The 22,791-nt window shown below is 49.7% G+C and overlaps 1 protein-coding gene across 1 annotated transcript in view; it reads left to right on the forward strand.

Moving 5' to 3' along the window:
* Positions 1 to 22,791, forward strand: part of LOC142578517 (uncharacterized) — a 729,695-nt gene that overhangs the window by 238,406 nt on the left and 468,498 nt on the right. The window contains exon 4 of the mRNA XM_075687894.1: positions 14,272 to 14,386. Within this exon, the coding sequence (XP_075544009.1) occupies positions 14,272 to 14,386 (115 nt within the window). The remainder of the gene's footprint in view (positions 1 to 14,271; positions 14,387 to 22,791) is intronic.

Raw genomic sequence — 22,791 nt, forward strand, 5'->3', positions numbered from 1 at the left:
GCTGAACAGCAGCGAGCTGACCCGTAGTTGGAAAACCTCGTCGAGTATTTGGAAGGGCACACCGACGTTGTCCCTACGGCATTTAAGCGTGGATTGTCTTCGTTCCCGCTTCAAAACAACGTACTCGTAAAGAAGAACTTCTCACCAGTGCGCGCCAACTACCTTTTTGTTGTCCCGTCAGGGCTGCGTCCAGAAGTATTGCACGCCCTACATGACGATCCGACCGCTGGACACCACGGATTTTCCCGGACACTATCGAGGATACTGGAAAGGTATTATTGGCCGCGCCTGACCGCCGACGTCGCCCGTTATGTCAGAACATGCCGAGACTGTCAGCCACGCAAGACACCACCGACAAGGCCAGCCGGATTACCACAGCCAATCGAACCTCCTTGCCGACCATTCCAGCAGATCGGAATGGACTTGTTAGGACCCTTTCCGACGTCAACAACCGGAAATAAGTGGAGCGTCGTGGCGACGGACTACCTCACCCACTTCGCTGAAACTAAAGCACTGCCGAAAGTTAGCGCAGCCGAAGTGGCGAAATTCTTTGTCGAAAACATCCTTCTGCGACATGGCGCCCTAGAAGTCCTCATCACTGACAGAGGAACGGCCTTTACAGTGGAGCTCACCCAAGCCATTCTGCAACACAGTCAGACAAGGCACAGGAGGACAACGGCCTACTACCCACAGACGAATGGTCTTACGGAGCGGCTGAATAAGACCCTCGCCGACATGTTAGCAATGTACGTCGACGTCGAACACAAGACCTTGGATGCCGTCCTGCCGTACGTAGCATTCGCTTACAACACGGCGGTGCAAGAAACAACACAGATCCCGCCGTTCAAGCTGGTTTACAGCAGGAACCCGACGACAACGTTCGACGCCATGCTAGCGCACGTCACTGACGAGGAGAACCTTGACGTCGCTACCTATCTCCAGCGCGGTGAAGAAGCCCGACAGCTCGCCCGCCTGCGAATTAAGAACCAGCAGAGGACCGACAGCCGACACTACGACCTCCGACGACGCTTCGTCGAGTACGAGCCCGGCGGCCGTGTTTGGGTATGGACCCCGATACGCCGACGAGGACTCAGTGAGAAACTACTGCGACGCTATTTCGGAACCTACAAGGTCATCCGACGTATTGCCACACTGGACTATGAGGTCGTGCCAGACGACATTTCGACACAGCGGCGCCGCGCACGATCTGAAGTGGTCCATGTGGTGCGTCTTAAACCCTTTTACGGACGCTGACGAACTCCCTTATTTTATTTATTTATTTCCAATACTGGTGTGCCCTGCCGGGCTGTTACAGGGTCGGAATACAGAGCACAAAGTTCACGCAAGGAACGCAGTCAAGTTTTCTTCAAAAGAGTCAACCATGTTATTGCTCGGAAACACTCAAGAATTCAAGTTATTCCACTCAACAATTGTCTTGACAATGAAAGAGTGCGCGAAGACATCAACTCTTGCCACATAAGGCATTATAGCGTAATTGTGGTTAATTCGGGGTAAAACCCTTCCAGGAGGCTTCAAATACAAACTGGAATTCAGGTTCAGCTTATTCTGATAGAGTTGATATAAAAAATTAAAGCGTGCGATTTTCCTGCGCACAGCCAACGTAGTGAGACCAGCCCTGGTGAGCGTGGAGGTTACCGAGTGCGTTTTGTCCGTAATCAGAAAAAATAAACCTAACCGCCATTCGCTGAATGCGCTCCAATTTATCTGTTATGTATTGTTGATGAGGGTCCCAAATTATACAAGCATACTCTAAATTTGGTCTAACAATGGTGGTGTATGCCACCATGGTGCCATGGTGGTATGTAACAATGGTGTGTAAGTTCGCCCGATAAAACGCTAGTTTCGTCTTTCTCAATTTGGCTGCTTTCTTCACAGTCACTACCACGTGACAATATTAGTAATGATATGACTGGCTTTGTCTCTTAACACATATATCTGATTCTTGCCTATTCTTAGTTTATTCTTCACTGCTTTTAGGATTCTTACGTTCCTTAGAGCATGCTCGATTCTATCCATATTATTGCTTCCTTATGTCAGCTATCTTACACTTGTTTATTACCTTGGAAAGTTCTGCCAGTTCGATTCTGCTCTAGGGTTAGAGGCTTTCACACATTGGTGTTTCTTAATCATATCTTTCCTTTCCTGCGATGGCTTCCCGTATCCTCTCTAACGAAGTTCCCACGTACTTCTATTGCACACTCCTTAATGATGCCCATAAGATTTTCGTTCACTGCTTCAACACTAAGGTCCTCTTCCTGAGTTAAAACCGAATACCTGTTCTGTAGCTTGATCCGGAATTCCTCTATTTTCCCTCTTACTGCTAACTCATTGATCGGCTTCTTATGTACCAGTTTCTTCCATTCCCTCCTCAAGTCTAGGCTAATTCGAGTTCTTACCATCCTATGGTTACTGCAGCGCACCTTGCAGAGGACGTCGACATCTTGTATTATGCCAGGGTTAGCGCAGAGTATAAGGTCTATTTCATTTCTAGTCTCGTCATTCGGGCTCCTCCACGTCCACTTTCGGCTATCCCCGCTACGGAAGATGGTATTCTTTATCCGCATATTATTCTGTTCTGCAAAGTCTACTCATAACTCTCCCCTGCTATCCCTAGAGCCTATGCCATATTCCCCCACTGACGTGTCTCCAGCCTGCTTCTTGCCTACCCTGGCATTGAAGTCGCCCATCAGCATGGTGTATTTTGTTTTGACTTTACGCATCGCCGATTCCATGTCTTCATAGAAGCTTTCGACTTGCTGAAAATCACGACAGGATGTAGGCGCGTAGACCTGTACGAACTTCAATTCTTACCTGTTAAGTTTCACAACAACACCTTCCACCCTTTCGTTAATGCTATAGAATTCCTGTATGTTACCAGTCAGGCACGTACCCAGGATGTTTTTGGAGGGGGGCCAACCCAAGGTAACTTTTCTATGCAAATGAGGGTGGAGGTACCTTTACTAGTACAAATGTGAATAATGCCCACCATTCGCCATAAAGACGCGTAAACCTGCAAAAGAGAATTGGAATAAGCTGTACCTCACAGGTACGCCTGTGAGATACACCTCTCCTTTACTTGGCAAACAATTGGAACCACATCAAATAGACTCGCGCATGACAGAAGCGCAGGAAGAACACTGCCAAGAACAAGTAAACAAGCGAAAGTGTAAAATAAAGATATGTAGTAGCGTTTTTTGAATTTGTACTGGAAAAACTATATATATATATGTGTGTGTGTGTGTGTGTGTGTGTGTGTGTGTGTGTGTGTGTGTGTGTGTGTGTGTGTGTGTGTGTGTGTGTGTGTGTGTGTGTGTGTGTGTGTGTGTGTGTGTGTGTGTGTGTGTGTGTGTGTGTGTGTGTGTGTGTGTGTGTGTGTGTGTGTGTGTGTGTGTGTGTGTGTGTGTGTGTGTTTGCGAAACAATCAGTTCTTTTGGATCCCTCGTTTACTGCTCTACCAATTTAATCGCCAAATCCTACTCGTGTTGTTATTCGAGAAGCTGCGTAACAATCCTTGGTAACCAGTCCCGTACAACTGTGTAGAGCGCAGGACGCTGCGGTTCTAGACGTACTGCGCCCACCGCGGAAGGTTACAAAAATACCCACATAGCACAGCAGGGTAGTGGCTACGTCAGGCGGCTCGACTGATAACAGAAGAAGCGTCATTCGAGACACACGGAATTCTCCACTTCCAACCGCATTTTTTCTACTTACTTTTTTAAATAAAGAGATGCCGATCCTTAAATGTTTTCACAAACAACGACTAAATTTGTTAATTTTAGCTTTTCTTACCTGTTAGGCTGTTGCATTGGCTCCTTCCCTTAGTAGATCGTTTAATTTCTCAACTCCTTGCGACTATTGTTTCCAGTTGCCAATTTTGCCCGAAAACTGCAGTGTGCTGTACAATTTGGGCAAAGCCAGACGAGGTAACGGGTGACAGTCATATTGCTTATGGGTTTAATGGTTATTGCAGGGTCTGATGGCGGGCGCTGTATTGCATCCAGGAGATGCCAACAACTACCGCCGTCCAAAAAGAGTGAAAAAAATTGACAACCATTCCACTCTGTGAAGATGGCATAGCGGCGAGAGCTGACGGCAGTCAAAGATCTCAAACGAAAAGCAAAGTGCTTCACCTCCGCCGCGGGTCAGCCCGAAGGTAGTGCAATGCCGGGCCGACCCACGGCAAAGGTGAAGCAGGCGTTAAGCATTCCCCATACGTGGGCCAATCCCGAAGCTATTGCAATGCCGGGCTCACCTGCGGCGGAGGTGAAGCAGGTATTAGGCACTCCCCATACGTGGGCCTATCCCTAAGATAGTGCAATACCGGGCCCACGCGCGGTGGAGGTGAAGCAGGCGTTTAGTGCTCCGTATATGTGGGTCCATCCCGAAGGTAGGGCAATGCCAGGCCGACCTGCGGCGGAGGAGAAGCAGGCGTTAAGCACTCATCATACGTGAAGCCATTCCGAAGATTTCTATGGGCGCGTCACAAGTTCCCGAGGCCACAGAGGTATGTGCGTTTGAGCTTGGACCCTTGCTGCACTATCACAAGGATCGGCCTACATGACGAGTTTTTCTGTTGACGGACGCCGACAAAACTACGGAAGGTTGGTCATATACAGCTTTGGCTGTAAAAGGAACCAAAATGTTGACCACTGAATAGATTGAGTTGTCGGCGCTTTAGGAATATTTGTGAGGAGTGGTGGCGTGGGTGGGGAGGGGGGGTGTATACCGCTTAATACCGGGGGGGGGGGGGGGCGGGCCCTTCCCGGCCCCCTTTGAGTACGTGCTTGCTACCAGCTGTATCCTTATTAATCAGGAATTCGACTCCTAGTTCTCGTGTCTCCGCTAAGCCCCGGTAGCACAGGATGTGCCCGCTTTTTATCACTGTATACAACGCATACAACAGCCCAAAACAGCACAGGCGGAGGTTTCGGGCTTTCCTAACCAAGGCGAAGCATCTGGCAGGCAGTAACCCCCTGCTCGTATCGGGACACTTTAATGCCCCGCATCCGGCGTGGGCATACGTAAAGAGTACACCTAAGGGCAAATATCTGTGGGAAGAGAGCATCGAGGCAGGCCTCGAGCTCATAACCGCCCCGACACAACCAACAAGACGCGGAAGTTCCACCAGCAGGGACACCCCGCCCAACCTCGCCTTCACCAAGAACATTACTCAAGCGTCGTGGTCTAATACAGGGGTGGATCTGGGCAGCGACCGCTACATCACAGCGATGACGGTTGGCCCATACAGAACCAAGGAAAAGATATTCAAGCTTGTGGACTGGGACAAGTTCAGAGAGCTGAGGAGTGGTAGGTCAGTGGAGGACGCGGACGCATCCCTACACGGGTGGATGACGCAACTCTAGACGGATCTCGAGCCAGCAATTAACGCGCACGGTCACCACCGACCTGAAAACTGAAAAGACGGACAGTAGTCTCGTCCACATGAAGCCAAGCAATCGTTACTGCAAAGATGGAAAACACAACGCCTGAACCGTCGGCTGCGGAAAAAGATTGCGGAGCTAAGCCGGAGCATCGAACAGCACTGCTCCACACTAGCTAGGCAGCAATAGGACGAGATCTGCGAATGACTGACAGGCAGGTACGCAGAGGCGGCTCTTGGAACCTTCTGAAACACCCCTTGGACGGCGCGAACACCAATACCTCGCGAAGGGACGCGATGAGCAAGCTGCTATACGAGGCATGCAAGACCGAAACACCGGACGAGCTCATAGCAAGACTGACGGCCAAGTACCTCCCCGTGACGGATGCGGCAGCTCCCGAGGACGCGACCTCCCTATACTCGGATTGACCTAACGTGGAGCTTGATGCCGACTACACCACGGAAGAGAACGTACAAGCGCTCAAAGGTCTCAACAGCCCATCCGCACCGGGGCCGGATAACATCACCAAGGTCCTCCCCAATTTGTACGAGAATTGGGGCGCTCCCCAATCTGTACGAGAATTTGTACAAAAATTCCCATTGAATGGAAGATGGCCAAAACGGTCTTAATATCGAAACCCGGCAAATTGCGTCCAACCTCGCTTACGTCGTGCGTGGGTAAGACCATGGAGCGTGCGTGCGGTGCTTCACCGTAAGAAGCCTTACCTAGAAAACATCGAGATATATCCTCACAACATCATTGGCTTTCGTCGGGTGCTGGCGACGCAGGACGCTATGAAGCTGGTCAAAAGTCAGATACTAGACAGCACAAGAGGCGTCAAGGCCATCCGAGGCCTAGACCTAGAAAAGGCATTTGATAACATACGGCATTCCTTCATTCTACAACAAATTTCAACACTCAGACTTCGTCAACGTCTCCATGACTACATCGGTGACTTCCTGAGGGGAAGGCAGACCTCGCTGCGAGTCGGCTCTCTGCAGTCGGAGCGAGTCGTACTGGGCGACAGCGGTACCCCGCAGCGTTCGGTGATATCCCCTACGCTCTTCAACCTGGCCATGAGAGGACTGTCCAGGCAACTGACTCGAATCGAGAACCTCCGACATACCATCTATGCAGATGACGTGACCATGTGAGTGGCAAAGAGGAGCGAGGGACAAATCGAGCACACTTTACAAAATTCGATCCAAGCCAGTGAGAAATACCTCAAACCAACAGGCCTGCGGTGCCTGCCGAGCAAGTCTGATCTGCTTCTATATAGAGCCAAGAGACGAGGGCCCAAACAGAAGCGATGGGACACAGGCGCCCACCCATGCGTCCGCCTGTACACCTCTGAAGGCAACACGATTCCGGCGGTCGGTCACATCAAGATGTTGGGCATGACAATAGAGGTGAATTGCTCGAACACCATCGCAGTCGCTAAGCCCACCACGAAGGCCGAGAACGCCACACGCCTACTGAGACGAGTGGCCAACCGCCATCACGGAATCAAGGAGGAACCTGCTTTGACTGGCACAGGCCTTCGTAATAAGTCACTTCGTGTACACCGCAGCCATGCACAATTTGTCCAAAGTGAAGAGAGACAAGCTTGAAACGCTCCTGCGTAAGGTCGCCAAGAGAGCCATGGGTATACCCATGTACATGAGCACGAAGGCACTGGACGCATTAGGCATGTACAACACGCTGAGCGAGATTGCGGACGCACAGGAACGGGCACAGATCACCAGGCTGTTCGGCACACCTGCGGACACATGTATCCTACAAGAAATTGGCGTCACGCCTCGGGAGATCGAGTGTAACAGCCACAAGCTAACATCCGACCAGAGAAAAAAGATCAGTACAGCCCCCCTGCTCAGGAATATGAATCCCGAGCACATCTACAGAAGACTTGCTCGAGCGAAAGCACTCCTCCAACAGGCAACTGCCTCCGAGAAAGCATGCTGCTTTACGGACGCAGCCGAATATCCTGGAAGACGAGTCTGTGTAACAGCGGTGGTCAACAAAGATGGCACGATCATCAACGCCTGCACGGTCCGCACTGATAGTCCTGAGATGGCCGAGAAGGTGGCCATCAGCCTTGCACTCCTATAAGACGGTAAAAGCTTGGTATACAGCGACTGCAAGAGGGCAATTCTATCGTTCGGAACAGGGAGCATATCCTCGACCATCGGCAGAATACTTGGTACTGAACACCTCACCCCACACTACATCAATTGGTTCCCGGCACAGATGGGACCATTGAAGGGGCCGCTCCCTAACCTCAACGAGACGGCCCACGAGGCCACACGAGACCTAATCAGCGTTCGAGCACGGACTCCCTCTCGGCAGGGTGGGAGAGCGAGCGCGACCCCCTCGTCACTTATAACGGTCTCACCAAGCACTATAAGTTAGTCAGGAGAACCATGCCGCTACCACAGAAAGCACTCAATAAAGCACAAGAAGTCACGTACATGTGTCTTCAGACGGGCACCTATCCATGCCCAGTCTTCCTGCACAAAATTCTTCCGAACGCGCACCCTCAAAATGCATGTCGCTTTTGTAAAAATATAGCTAGACTTCCCCACATGCTCTGCGTTTGCCCCCCTGGCGCAAGGGGCCAGGACCACAAAGGAAGAGTGGGACCGAGCTCTACGCAGCTCGGACCTTGAAGCACAGGTCTGGGCTGTCAATCGGGCCCGCGACTCAGCGGAGGGGCATGGCGTCTCTGTCACGACGTGGGAGCGGTCCGCTGCGCTCTAATCGAGCGCACCGAAGGTCCTCAAAAATCTATGGGCACTTTGCTGAGCTACACTGCGATAGGCGAAAGCCTATCTATGACTGCCTCTGATGTTGTTGTCTGAACTCTTCTGCAAACGGACGCCGCCGTGGCCGCGAGCATGGGGTGCAATCACAGCCATATGGCTGCAAGGTTTGTCGCCGATGTGCGCACACCCCCATGCGCATGTCCACGCTCTCCCACGTGCCCACTCGCACAGCGCCACTGGCATGGTTGAGGTGTCCTCTACTGAGAGACAGTTACTGCGCTGAACTTTACCCGATTTCTTCCACTTTTCCAACATGAGAATCTCCTTCAGCATGGCGCCTCCTCTCCTCGCTCCTTCCGCCAGTTATCCCCGCGTTCCTGCGTCCACCACGGACTGCGCCCGGGCACTCATGAGCCACTAAATGCTTACGCCTTAATGAAGTTTTTCATTCATCCATCCAACGCGGTTTGTCCGGTTTTTAAAAGTTCAAGCTGTTGTGTGTATACACACAAAATTTTTTTCACCTTTGCGTTTTGCGTCCTTAATGCTGCCATCCCATCTGTCAATTTTTTCTGTCCTGCAAGTAACTGCTGCAGCAATTCCCGCGCGCTCAAACTGTCCTAGTCAGGGTCAGGGCCGGCATTCAACTCGATGTCTCCACACAGCAGCAACTGGCATACTAGGTACATATGACAAGCAATACGGATACACCGTTGGGGGTAAGGCACAACCAGGATGGTACGACGGTCATTTTTATATGCACACTAGTAGGCACCAACCTGGTTCAGACAGAAGAACGGTGCGTGAAGCCACATGGACTTTGCCTGGTCTGCCGTGCCCACTGAAGTTAAACGCTTGCGGTCGGCTATTAAAAGGGCACTCCGTTGAGGTCACATGTTGATGCGGCGGCGCTGTAGGCGTGACGCACGTAGACAGGGGAGTGACGTCATGGGGTTCTGCCCTCGAAGGTGTAATTTTTCTGAGAGTGTTGGGAACATTATGCCTATTAACTGACTAGGGTTGAATATACAGAGGTGGCCTCCGTAAGACCACTAGCGAAGTACACTGAGGAAAATAAGCAGCAGAAAATATCCTTAATGGATATTTTCTGCTGCTTCATTACTGTAAAACTGTAAGTCATAACTGCAAGTTAAGCAGGGCTGTTGTATTTCCTATTTAACTCTAAAATTAAACACGGGCCTATATAATTTTTTAAGTTGTGCCGATGGAAGCACTTCAAAATCTAAATTCATGATATTTCATTCAAATTAAAAGGTTCATTTTATTGTTGTCATTAACAATGCTCCTTCTTTTGTTATTCTTGACGCACTTTCAATTACACTAAATTTGCTGCACATTTATTAAAAAATTATCTAATGACCTCGGAGTGTAACAGAGCCTGTTATTATTTTAGCATTTCTACCTTACACGTTACTACGCATTTATGCACAGCCACAATATTTATACCGTATCACCATATTGGATCATACTTATCTTACTCTCCTAACGTCACTGTGTCAATCTCTCTATACTTACAGACAGTGCATGTCAGGCTGCGTCATCATCTCTCGCATCGGATAATGTCCCTCTGTCACCTAGGTAGGATAACGCGAGGGGTGGCGGCCGCTTGCTCTCTGAAAGTGTACTCTACACTAACATCCGTAGCCTTTACATGGAGAAAGACAGCCTCAATGCTCTATTTATTTATAACATAATCTAGTTTTCTATAAAAAATAGAAGACTGAACAGTATTCATTTCTATCTGGCTATCTCCATAGGGAACACCGTTATGACTACCGGCAGAAAAAATAACGCCCCGCTGTGTGGTGTGTCACCTTGTGGGAAGGGTTCTTGACGCATTTTCAGGCATTAATTTGCCTTTTCGTCAATTACTATGAGAACTATATTTCCTTTGTATAAATAAACTTGCATTGTGAAATTATTTAGAAGAGAATATTGTAATACTAACAGAAACCTGGCTGTCGATTAAAATAAAAAATACCGAATTGCTTTAGTGTAACAAACGGTTTGTTGTGTACTGATGTGACCATGGCAATAAAATGGGCGCTGAAGTTTTGATCGTAGTTATTGAGAATTGCACATTTTTCTTTTATTCCAACAATTAGTAGTTTGGAAACAATTTGGTGTTCTTTAACCATTAATTTCAAGCAAAAGTTTTTTTCGCGCTTGCTATTGTTCACTTAGGTGTGCTAGTGGTTTTTCTGAGGTGCTACATAATTCTTTCAGTGCAGTTACTGTGCGGTTTCCCGATGTGCCTATTTTTCTTGTTGGTGATATTAATTTTGCACACATACAAAGGTCAGAACCTTACCCCTTTCCGGACCAATCGTCTGCAGAAGGCATCAGTTTCCATAACGTTTGTTTAGATTTCCATCTGTCTCAACTCGTTTCTCAGCCGGCAGGTGGGACACCCACCACAGCATCACTACTCGATGTAGTACTAACACCAGCTCCAGATATCAGTTCATCTGTAACACACGCAGCCGGATTGTGCGATCATGATTTACTTCAGTTCGCAATTTTCCTTCCCGCACCTAGTACACGTAAGATTGTTAAAATGATAAGGGACTATAAAAAAGTCAATTTTGAGGCTATCGACGTCAGTCTTTGCTCCTTCCTCGACGAATTCCTTTTAAATTAATAGGATAAACCCGTTGAAGCACTGTGGCAGTTGTTCAGAGCAAGCGTTACTGAACTAATGAACCTGTACGTCCCTTTAAGAAGCGTATGCAGTGATTCCAACGCACTATGCTATTCTAGATGCCGGAAGAGATTACCTAATAAAGAAGCAAGGCTGTTTCGCGCTGCGAGCAAATCGCGGAGCGCTGGTCTGCCTCTAAAATAGCATCGTATGCTAACGCTCTCAACGCTGCTAAATTCCATTTCTTTCCCTTCCATCTTTGTTAACAACGAATCGAAGGCAACCTTGAAGCGCAGTAAAGCCAAAAAGTGAAGCAGCCACATGACTCGTTAATGAATCAGATGGTCCAGTTCCAAAACTTCTCTGTGCTTCATTACTCAACGAAACTTTCGCTCACTCTTTCTCGGATTCTAACATTATTCATTATCCGCGTACATGCGATTTTATCTATTTTCCTCTGGATCCCATTACGTTTCAAATTGCCGGTATAGTGGCTATCATTAATAAATTGAAACTCTGGTCCTGTGTGGTATTTACACAATTAACTATAAATTCCTTCAGAATACCACACAACATAGTTCTATCATATTAGGTTGTATTCAGGAAAATCGATTCAGCATAGCTATCTGCCGAAAGACTGGAAAACAGCAAGTTCCTCTTCATAAGTCTGGCGACAAGCATAACCCCCTCAATTATTGCTCTATTCCTCTTACGTCCGTTCCCTGTAAACTAATGGAGCAAATTATCTTCACCCATCTTGTTACTTTCTTGGACTCAACTTCTTCCACAAGTCCCAACATGGCTTTCGAAAGTTCTTTTCATGCCAAACGCAACTACTCATATTCACTAATGATTTGCATGGTGCCCTTCACACAGGTGTGGCATGTGATTGCATCTTCCTAGACTTTTCGAAATCATTCGGTAAGGTTAATCATCAGCTGATGTTAATAAAACTACACCGCTTACGTAATGACCCACAATTGCTCCACTGGATAGAATGATTTCTTTCTAACCGCGCACAGTTTGTTTCCACCAATGATACCGATTCTCCTGAGATACCAGCACGTTCAGGCACTCCCCTGGGTTCTGTTCTAGGCCTGCTAGCTTTTTTTTAACATTTGTATAAACGATTTACCTAATCATACAAATTCGTTCATTTGTCTTCTTGCTGAAGATTATGTTACATACCGCAAAGTTACTAATGATGCTGACATCGAACCCCTTCAAACAGACCTTAATAATATTACGCATTGTTGTGAGCTCTGGAAAATGGGACTTAGCATTTCTAAATGTAAAACCATTAGAGTTTCCCGTAACCACGCACCTTTTCCTAACTGCTCGTATTCTTTAAACGCAATCCCGCTTGAATTTGTTTGAACTAATAAATATCTTGGTATACACATCACAAACTCTTTGTCATGGGCTGATGACATTCATTATGTAATATCCAAATCCAATCATATGCTCGGTTGCATAAAACGCAATTTTTTCCCTTGCACCATCATCATTAAATAAACACCTATATATCACTTACGTCCGTCCTGCAGTAGAATAGGCATCATCTGTATGGTACCCTGACCAGGTAACACTTGTTGATCAACAAGCTCGAAGCAGTTCAGAAACTCTCAGCACGTTTCATACTTTCGAATACCATCCAGTGTAACTACCATGAAATAATAGCCTTAATATCCCTGACCTTGTTGTGCGCAGAAACTTATCTCGCCTCTGCCTTTTTCAAAAGATCTATTATCACAATCACGTACTTATGTCACCCTGGATACAGCCAGCTCCTGTCATATCGTCACGTTTTGATCACCATATGAAAGTTCATATTCTTCGAGTAATCACGGTAACGTATTCGAATTCATTTCTGGCCAAAACTAGCCGTGACTGGAACCACACGCCAGCGTCAACCGTCAATATTAGTAACCCAGAAAGATTCAGCGAGGAACTTAACAGGTCCTTATGATGCATTTTTTTTTCTTTTTGCTTTTACATATCTTTTTTCCTTTGGCGCGTATATGCATACATAGCGGCATGACCTATGTGTCACCATGTTATTTCATGTACCTTATGTCAACATGCCATTATCTTCCATTCATTGCTTCTGTGCTGTTTTTCTCATTTTTTTTATGTAAAGCGCTCCTTATCAAATTTGTAAGTGTTCGTTCTGTGCCCCTCTCCTCTAAGTAAAACCTTGAGGGTACAATAAATAAATAAACACATAAATAAATAAATAAATAAATAAATAAATAAATAATAGCATACAGCGCATAAAAAGAAACACATTGGAATTTAAGAGTTCGGTTCATGTCGAAGCAGTGCGTCTTTGTTGCTTTACAGTTGAAACGTGCTGTCGATTTCTCCGTTGCTGAAACATTATCTTGCCGCTATCCTGTTCATGTCGGTGAATCATCTTACACCATGAATATTCTATTTTGTAGTGTTCTATCCTAATACTAATCCTACTATAAATTTCTGTCAAATAAAAATGTTCGCACTAGTATGACCTAGTCACGGCAGCCGTACGCAATATTTTGTTCACTATATCTGTTTGGAACGCTCTACCACCGTACATTCATCGCTGTCATTCACTTCTCCCGCCGTGATTGCTTAGTGGCTTTGGCTCTGCGCTGCTAAGAACGACGTCGCGGCGTCAAATGGTGGCCGCATTTCGGTGGGGGCGAAGAAACGCCCGTGTATACCGAGCATTGAGTGCACGTTCAAGAACCCCAGGTGGTCAAAATTAGTCCAGAATCCTCCACTACGCCGTGCCTCATAATCAGATGGTGGCTTTGGCACGTGAAACCCCATAATTTAATTATTGATTCGTTAATCAAATGGTGCAAATAAATGGCGAGTGTTTTCCTATATACCTACCAATTAGGTTCCACATTTGTTTCTTTAGAATATTTTCGCCAATTAAAGTTTTCGTATTGTGGCTTATTATAGCGTTATTTTTGTACACAACTAATTAAGTCAACGTTTTGATGCTGCTTTACACTGTTAGTAATCTCCAATAAGATGTCTCCTTCCTCGGACGTCCGTATGTTTATTTGTTCGTCCTTTTTTTGCTATGAGTCTAATAAGCTCGACTTTATCGAAACTTGATTTTGATTACTCAATTGACTACTGGTAATGTTGCCGTTCTTTGTACCCGGACACATCCGTCTCTTCATGACGACGCACCGTTTCCCTAAGACCTGCTTTGTGAAGTGGTAGCCGGAGACTAATTCTGCTAATTATTTCGATCAGCTCCATCCAGAAGTTACTCAACTCCCAATATATTATGTGCAGACATTATTGTTGTTGGCATTTTTCATGTGATTGCGAAACGAAAGCGGAGAGTTGATAAACATCCAGGCACGTGAGGCACCTGTCGCATGTCACGCGGCGACCGGCCGCCTTTCCTGCGTTCTCACCGATAGGTTCATCGTCCGTGCAGATCCGGCAAAACGAAGAGCACATCGCATGTGCTCCTGTGGTCGTCATCGACGGCAATCTGCCTGACGAAACCATCGGCTACGTCCTCCGACTGTGCGGCCAGCGGCAGGTGCCGGGTAAGTGATGCTGCTTTTGAAGTCAACCGGCGTTGAATGTCCCTTGCAATGCAGAAGGCGGATACCTACTGCTTCCGCTCTCCCGAACCTTATAAAATCGGTACTCTGTTCCTGAAAACATGTCATGCGCGATTCCGAATTTATGACGGTATAATTCTTGGCACTAACCTGTTCCAGTGTCCCCTAAGCTTAGTCTTACGCTACATAAACCGTGCGACGCTACCGGACAATATGTGCCTCCAACGCAGCTCTCGTTACAGAATCATATTTGCTGCAAAGCTGATACTGACACTCGGAGCGGTCGCAACTGTAAATTCAAAAGCGTAAGCGAGAGATGCGTTAACATGTACAGAAACGTAATCGTGAACGTGTGTGCATTTATGACGAACCGAACATCGTGCAGCCGTGCTTTAAATTATATGAAAATAAAATAATTCGAATATATATATATATATATATATATATATATATATATATATATATATATATATATATATATATATATATATATATATATATATATATATATATATATGTGTGTGTGTGTGTGTGTGTGTGTGTGTGTGTGTGTGTGTGTGTGTGTGTGTGTGTGTGTGTGTGTGTGTGTGTGTGTGTGTGTGTGTGTGTGTGTGTGTGTGTGTGTGTGGATGCTCTGAGCGTCCCCTTTGGAACGGGGTGGTGAGTTGCACCACCAAGCTCTTGTTCCTGTTTTGCCTAATGCCCTATCTATATTCTGAGAAAACACACACAAAGAATTCCAAGCATTAAACTTTTTGGATCCTTACTTGGAACCCTGCTCTTGTACGCCTCTGTTCTATGCGGTCTCCCTACTGTTCTGCCACCAAACTTCCTATCGCCTCTTACAAATCTCTATTGCGGATACGTTTACATTCCCCGTGCCATCCCTGAACCCAAAGGCTTCAATGAGGCCAGATCAGCATAAACCGGCAGCTGAGTAGATATCTTCCCATTCTTGTAAAACATGTTCTATCGTTTCCCTAGCTTTACTGCAGCAAGCACGTTTCTTCTTCCTTCTTATATGTCGCTTATAAGTGCGTGTTCTAAGGCATCCTGGTCTCGCTTCGAAAAGTAAAGAGCTTTCCTTTAAGTTATCATATATTGTGTTATTCCTCATTTCGTTTTTTCCTTTGAGGTAGTTACTCATAGCAGCTTTCTTTCCCATTGCCGCCCTGACTTTGCGTTTGACGTTCTTTGTTGCCAGGTTACTTACTACACTGGTAGCATACTTGCTAGTAAGCTTCCTAGTTATTTTGCTCCTCTGTGAATCAATGTTTTTCCTGTACAAATATCTGAGCATTCTGACAACCCATTTACTTTCTCCCGTATTCCTCAGTCGTTCTTCAAAATCAGTTTTACTCTCAGCTTTTGTAACTTCAAAGCTAGTCCAGCCCATATCGCCCTGCATAGCTTCATTTGTAGTCTTCCCGTGAGCGCCCAGTGCGAGGCGTCCCACTGACCTCTGGTTGCCATCGAGTCCTGACTGCACCCTTGACTTCCAGCAAGCAACCGCATTTCCAAATGTAAGTCCTGGAACCATTACACCTTTCCACATACCTTGGAGCATTTCGTACGTCTTGAATTCTCATAGTGATCTTTGTTTCATTATGGCCGCATTTCTGTTCCCTTTTACTATTGTTTTTTTCCTGTATTTCCGTATATCTATCGCCTTCGTTTATCCATACACTAAGGTCTTTGAATACTTTTACCCTAGGTATTTCCTAGTCTTGTATTAACACTGTGTTTCACTGTTTTCATTGAATAGTATATTTTTAACTCGAAATTTCAGACCTAACTTACCGCCTTCCTGTCCACAGATATCAGCTAGACGTTGTCTATAACTTTGCTTGTTAGTTAGCAACACAATGCCGGCCGTCCCCATAAAACAAACCTGGAAGCGGCTGCTCTACTATGGCGCCCGCCTATTCGTATGAGAGATTAAGCCTGATATTGCTTCCCTCTAGCAGCCTTTCCATCCTTACCATGTACATCATAAACAGTGACGAGGATAGAGGGCACGCCTGTCTCAGTCCCTTGATATCAACTTCCTCGTCTCTCCGCGTACCTTCCCATTCAAAGCAAATGATATTTTCTGGGCAAATTTCCCTCAAAAGCTGTATACAGTCGTTGCCTATACCTTCGCCTTCCAGAATATACCAAAAAATGTTGCGGGCTATGTTGCCATAGGATTGCAGTAAAACACGTTGTGGGGCTAGTTGGTGCATAGCTTTCAATAGGTGAAGCGCCAATAGTGACAGCACACAAGAAGGAATACAGACACGACAAGGCGCATCCTTGCGCTTCCTCCTCCAAGCGCCTTGTCCAGTCTGTATTCCTTCTTGTGTGCTGTCACTGTTGGCGCTTCACCTATTGAAAGCCATAGGATTGGATCGGACAAACATTAATAAAGGTCCTGCAGGACCCACGTCAGCGCCCAGCGGGCGTCTCTCACGCAGGGACCGACAGGGAGTACCTGGCGGCCGCTGCGGGAGCCTGCTGGACGGCCCATAGCTGGTCTTGTAGGAGCTGGCTGTAGGGTCTTCTCCTACTTGTCCGAGGTAGAGGCGGGCGGAGCGTTTCTACACTCCCAGAGCACGTATGCGAGTGTCGCCGTAACCCCGCTCGAGGGGCACGCATCGTCGAGGTAGACGTCCGGGTAGATGATGTGTAACGTGGCGGGGTGGGATAGGTATGTGTTTTTAACAAGCGTAGCGTTAGCGCCTGCGTCTTGTTTAGTTCGGGGTGTGGAGGTGGCGTCGTCCCAAGCAAAAGTGTTTAGTGATATCGTTGTACGTTACTGCGGCGTCCCTGTTCGCCTCCAACTCATCGAGACGCGGTTGCCCGGGTCGGTAAGCACGCGCGCAGCGTCGTGGGCTGTCTCATTGAAGTTGGGCGGGGCGCCCGGGATGCGACCCAGGTGGGCGGTAAACCACATGACAGTGTGGTGCTTGAGGGTGCTCGGATCAGCGCCGCGGCGGACGCGTAACGCCTGGTCGGAGATGACTCCTCTTTCGAACGCTTTGATGGCCGGTTTCGAGTCGCCGAATATTACCTCTTGCTTGTTGTCGATCATTGCCAGGGCTATGGCCACTTGCTCCGCCACCTCGGGGTCGCATGTGAGTACCGTGGCGGCGTTTAGGGTCCCTTGCGAGGACGAGACCACTACTGCGGCGATGGCTCGGGTGCATCGGTAGGAAGCGGCGTCCACGAAAGCGACGTCGTCCGCTTTCTTGTTTATGGGTTTGAGGAATGCAGTCGCCGGGCTAGGCGCCTGCCTCGATTCTGTTCCTGACGTACGTTTCGCGGAATGGGTGCGATCGTGATCAGGTGGCGGAGCTCGCGGGGAACCGGCGAAAACTCCGGTAGATCCTGAGTATTCGGTAGGAAGTAGCCGAGCTCACGCAAGATGTGACGGCCCGTCTCGGTAATCGTCAGTCGTATATTCTGCGCTTCCTCCTGAGCCTCAGCGCTCTCTTCGAACGTATTATGCACCCCGAGCTCGAGGAGTCGATACGTCGGCTGGTGATCGGGAGCCTGAGGGCCCGCTTCACTATCTTTCGGATGAGTGTATTAAGCTTGTCACGTTCTGATTGTTTCCACTTGCGCATTGCTGCGATGTAGGTAAAGTGGCATAGGAGGAAAGCGTGTATGAGACGCAGCAGATTGTCTTCTTTGAGGCCGTGGTGACGGTTGGCTACTCTGCGTACGAGCCGTATCGCGTTAATTGTCCGTCTTTCTCGTGAGCTTGTGGACCGTTTCGATGTTTGACCCGCCCGCCTCGATTATCATTCCCAGTACTGGGATGGCGTCGACCGTAGGGATTGGGCAACCGTCTCTGGTACGGACGGTGATGTTGCGCTCGGTTGGGGGCTTCCACTCCTTAGGGCATTTGCTTTGTCGTTTTGGACAGTACAATAACAGCTCCGAATTGGCGGAGGAGCACTTGAGGCCCGTGTGGTCGAGGTAGGACTCGACGGTTTCGACTGCCTCCTGCAGAGCGGATTAGATAAAGCCGTCCGACCCCGCGGGGCACCAGATGGTGATGTCGTCCGCGTATACCGTATGGTTGAGGCCTTGCATCTTTGAGAGGCGTTCGGAGAGCCCAATAATCACCAGGTTGAACAGCGTCTGCGAGAGGACGGAGCCCTGGGGGGTACCACGCTGCCCGAGCTCAACTGCTTCCGACGTGAGGTCTCGGGCACGGAGCACGGCCTTGCGACGGTTTAGGCAGGAGCGGACAAACTCGTAGAACCGGCGCCCGAGCCCTAAGTCCGCGATCGCCTTAGGTATTGCCGAGTGCTCGATGTCATCGAACGCCTTCTCCAGGTCGAGGCCGAGTATGGCGCAGGTGCCCCAAGTGGCCTCGGCGTCTATGATCTGGTGTTTCAGGAGAAGCATCGTATCCTGCGTCGAGAGCCCGGGTCGGAAGCCGACCATGGGGTGTGCGAAACAGTCTTGGTCTTCGAGATACCGGTCGACTCTGTTGAGTACGACATGCTCGGCAACTTTACCCACGCACGGTGTGAGCGAGATGAAACGAAGGTTACCGACACCAAGCGCCTTGCGCGGTTTTGGAATGAGGATCGTCTGGGAGAGTTTGCAGGCGTCAGGTAATTCGCCGCTCCCCCACACGTCATTGATGGCGGCCGTGAGGTACGTGAGGCGGCCGAGGGGTCGTCTAAGTTTCCAGGAGCTTGTTGGTTATGCCATCGGGGCCCGGGGCGGAACGGCCGTTCATTTCGTGGAGAGCCCGGCGTACCTCTTCGACGGAAAATTCGGCGTCGAGGAGGGTGCTGTCTGTACTTGTGTAATCAGGTTGGAGGGTTGGCGGGCCTGTAGGTATCGGCAGGTAATTGTGCACAAGGGTCTTGACGACATCATCCGGCGATGTGGTGCCGTTGGCCTGGGGAAGGACTTTGGTGAGCGAGTGGTGCTGGTTCGTGCAAGTGTTGGTGTCGTCGTGCAGGTGTTTGAGGAGGTTCCACGCCTTCCCGTTGCGGACACGTCCATCGACCGAATTACAGACCTGGTCCCATTGCTGCTTGGATAGGGTGCTGTAGTGTTCCGTTATGGTCTTGCTTAGTTCCGTAATGCGTTTGCGGAGCCTGCGGTTGAGACGCTGGCTCGTCCATCGTGTCAGCAGAGACTATTTGGCCTCGAGCAAGTGGGCGAGGCGGCTGTTCATCTTCTCGGTTGGCATATCCGTGCTGAATGCTTTAGTGGCCTTACCGACGTCGGCCTTGAGCTGAGCCATCCACGTCTCGAAGTTCGGAGCAGTGTCGGGAGGGAATACTGAGGCGCGAATCTTGCAAAAGAGGTCCCAGTCGACCCACGTGTGCGACTTGGGCTTCCTGACGATGGTGGGTAAGTGCACTGCCAGTATGAGATGGTCGCTGCCAAGATCCTCCGCAAGATTGGACCGGCAGGTATCAGCTGTGTTCTTCACGAAGCAGAGATCCGGGATGGTGTCTCTGTGCGCGGACGTGCCGATGCGGGTACGGAACGCCTTGTCCATCATTAGGGTGTGATCCAGCTCGTTCGCATGCTGCCACAGCGCAGTATCGTTGAGGGCGTCATACACATAACCCCAGGTGCGATGCGCAGCGTTGAAGTCGCCAGCTATCACGAGCGGATTTGAGCCTGCAAGACGGATGGCTCTCGGGATAGGCGTCGGAATTAAACGTTGACTCTTTTGTCTGGGGCTGCTATACACGTTGCGGATGTACACACTTTGTCGGGACGCGTCGCTTGGGAGAATCTCCGTCATCACGTTGTCCCCCTCGGACGTGCCGAAGTCATGCGCGAGGTAGGTGACCTCTTTAGAGACCAGCGTGGCGGTACCACGTCCTCCCGCGAAGCCGGGTAACCACTGGTAACCGGTGAACGCGGCGGTGCGTGTGTGAGTTTCTTGCAGTAGGATTAGGTGGGGCTTGGCGTCGTGGCTGCGTAGGTATTGCTGCAGGGAGGCTTTCCGCGCAGCGAAACTCCTGCAGCTGCACTGCCAGATGCGGAACACTTCATCTGGCCTGGCCATCTTGATGCTTGTAGGGGTCGGCCCGGGCGCCCGACGGTTGGAATGGGACCACGTGTGGGGGTGGATTGAGTGTCTTCTGTTAAGGCAGAAGGACCGATGGTGGATATGTGGGCATGCATTCGACCGGCAGTAACTGCAGGCCCCACATCTGCCGTAGACACGCGAGACGTCTTTTGACGAAAGAGAGGGGGTAACCCAACGTCATGTCACCTGCCAAGGCAGGCTGAGTGCAGGACCGTTCTTTATCAGCGTCTGATACTCTGACATCTGCCGGGAGCCCATGTGCCCGTTAGGGAGCCATTCCGTTCAGCCTACCGATCAAAAGCCCACGCATCCTAGGACTTTCTGGCCCGACCACGCTTGGTGCGACTGCTACTCGGCAGAGGCTTTCTTAAGGAGCTCCTTATTTTGAATTTGCCAAGCGCTATTGGGTTAGGAGTAATCACTACTCCTTCCCGTTTGCCTCTCAGGAGCACCGAACCCAAAAGGGACGATGGCAGGGAAAAGCACATGCCAGAGTAGTAGTTCTTCCACTGCTGCTGCCGCCCTCCGACTCCTCGGCATGCAGCCCCCGCTCCTCCTCTTAGCCGCACGAGCATCCGAAGCCACTCGCACGTTGCCCGTGACGCACCCCTAGGAGGTGGGGAGAGCTCTTGTCCAGAGGCCGCGACTCCACCCAGGCTGGATTACACGGACACGCCACCATCCGCATCGTTCAAGCACCTCTGGACCATGAATGGTTGTCAGACTCGTTCAGGGCCGACTTACCAGAACCGACTCCCGCGCTGTGGCCTCCAGTTGGCTGGATTACAGGGCTGCGCAACCGAACCCCGGCCCTAACAGCGCGATCATTGAACTCCCTCACAAAGGACGCAGTCCCATACCAAGGCCTCCAAGTCGTTGGATTAGGAGCTCACCAAGCGCCGCCAGCTATTTTGATATGGTCCTGTATGTTCACCCCATAGGTCCTTTCACCCGGCTGAACATTCGTGGCAACGTTCCCTGTGTGTAAGCCGGTCGTTGAATCCATCCGACTTCATTCGTGTATGCGTTGATCAACACCTTGCCCACAGGCAATGGGTAACGGAAACCCGCCACAGTCTTCCGGCATGGGACAGCCATGGCATAGTACGACGCTACACTCCGCGTCACAACACTCCGTGTTGTGGCGAGACCGGCTTACCAGCGGCAATGGCGGGGGCTACGATGTTTTCGAGATAATGTTCGACTATCCCCAACCGATTACCGTGGGCCGTGACGGTGGACTGTACGTGGAGCATATTCTCTCCGAGAAAGCGGAGGCTCTCTTTAATTGCCGACAGCGTGCTTTGAATGTCGCCTAATTCGTGTTTCAGTTCTGGTAGGGCGCGCTCTCACCGTCGGCGCTATACCAGCGCTAACAGGTTGCGGCGGTGGTGACGGGGCTACTGCCTTGGCGACGTTCCCGGCTGCGCGCGCGAGTTCGGCAATCGCAGCCGTAAGTTTGAGGATTGTCTCTTTCATAGCCGCATATTCGCGTTTGAGTAACGCTATCTCGGATGTGTTGGTGTCTGTATCGTGCTCTGGGAGTGAGCCCGACCCTACCTGTGATGTGTTGTCGTTTCTTCTTCCCCGGACGACGTCCGTCCAGGTGAGGGTGCCTCGTTTCCTGTTGCTCGTTGTTGGTGCCGGCGAGCTTGACAATCGTTGACAGGAGGTCCCGAAGCGGGATCCAGAACGGGTGCCGGAGCGGGACCCGGGCCCGGATGTGGAGCGAGAAACGGAGTTGTCTCGAGATGCGCCGCGCAGCGCACCACAGAAGCGGACCCGGGGTCGGCTCCGGCATGTCGATGCCCGCCTGGAGCGCCTCCGGGATCGGTTCCTGGATCTGGACTGGGATCGGCTGTTGTCAATGGCCCGAGCACCTCCAGGGAGGTGCGGGTAGTCGTCTTCAGTGGCTGCGATGGCGGACTTGGGCATTGTAGTATAGTCGTCGCCGTTCCTCGTCAAGCGTGCTCTCTCTCATCGCCGTCGTCGCACCACGTATGGAATGCGGTAGCGTTCTTTGCAGGCTTTGTCGGCGGTGAGATGGGGGCCGCCGCATAGCTTACATTTGGGGGCACAGTGGTGCTTTCGAGTGGGGTTTGGGGCACCACAGCCTCGGCAGATAACGTCCCCGGGGTTTGAGCACACGTCCACACGGTGGCCGAGCCGATCGCAGGCGTAACTTATATCGACCTACCTGCGGTATAGCGTGCAATGCATGAGAACCGATCCGTAGCGCACGAAATTGGGAATTCGATGGCCGTCTAATGCTACGACTGCTGCGGTGGTGGTGCCTATGCGCTTAGCGGCCAGTGCCAGTGGATTTCTG

The sequence above is a fragment of the Dermacentor variabilis genome, chromosome 4, assembly GCF_050947875.1.
Source record: "Dermacentor variabilis isolate Ectoservices chromosome 4, ASM5094787v1, whole genome shotgun sequence".
NCBI classification, from domain to species: Eukaryota; Metazoa; Arthropoda; class Arachnida; order Ixodida; family Ixodidae; genus Dermacentor; species Dermacentor variabilis.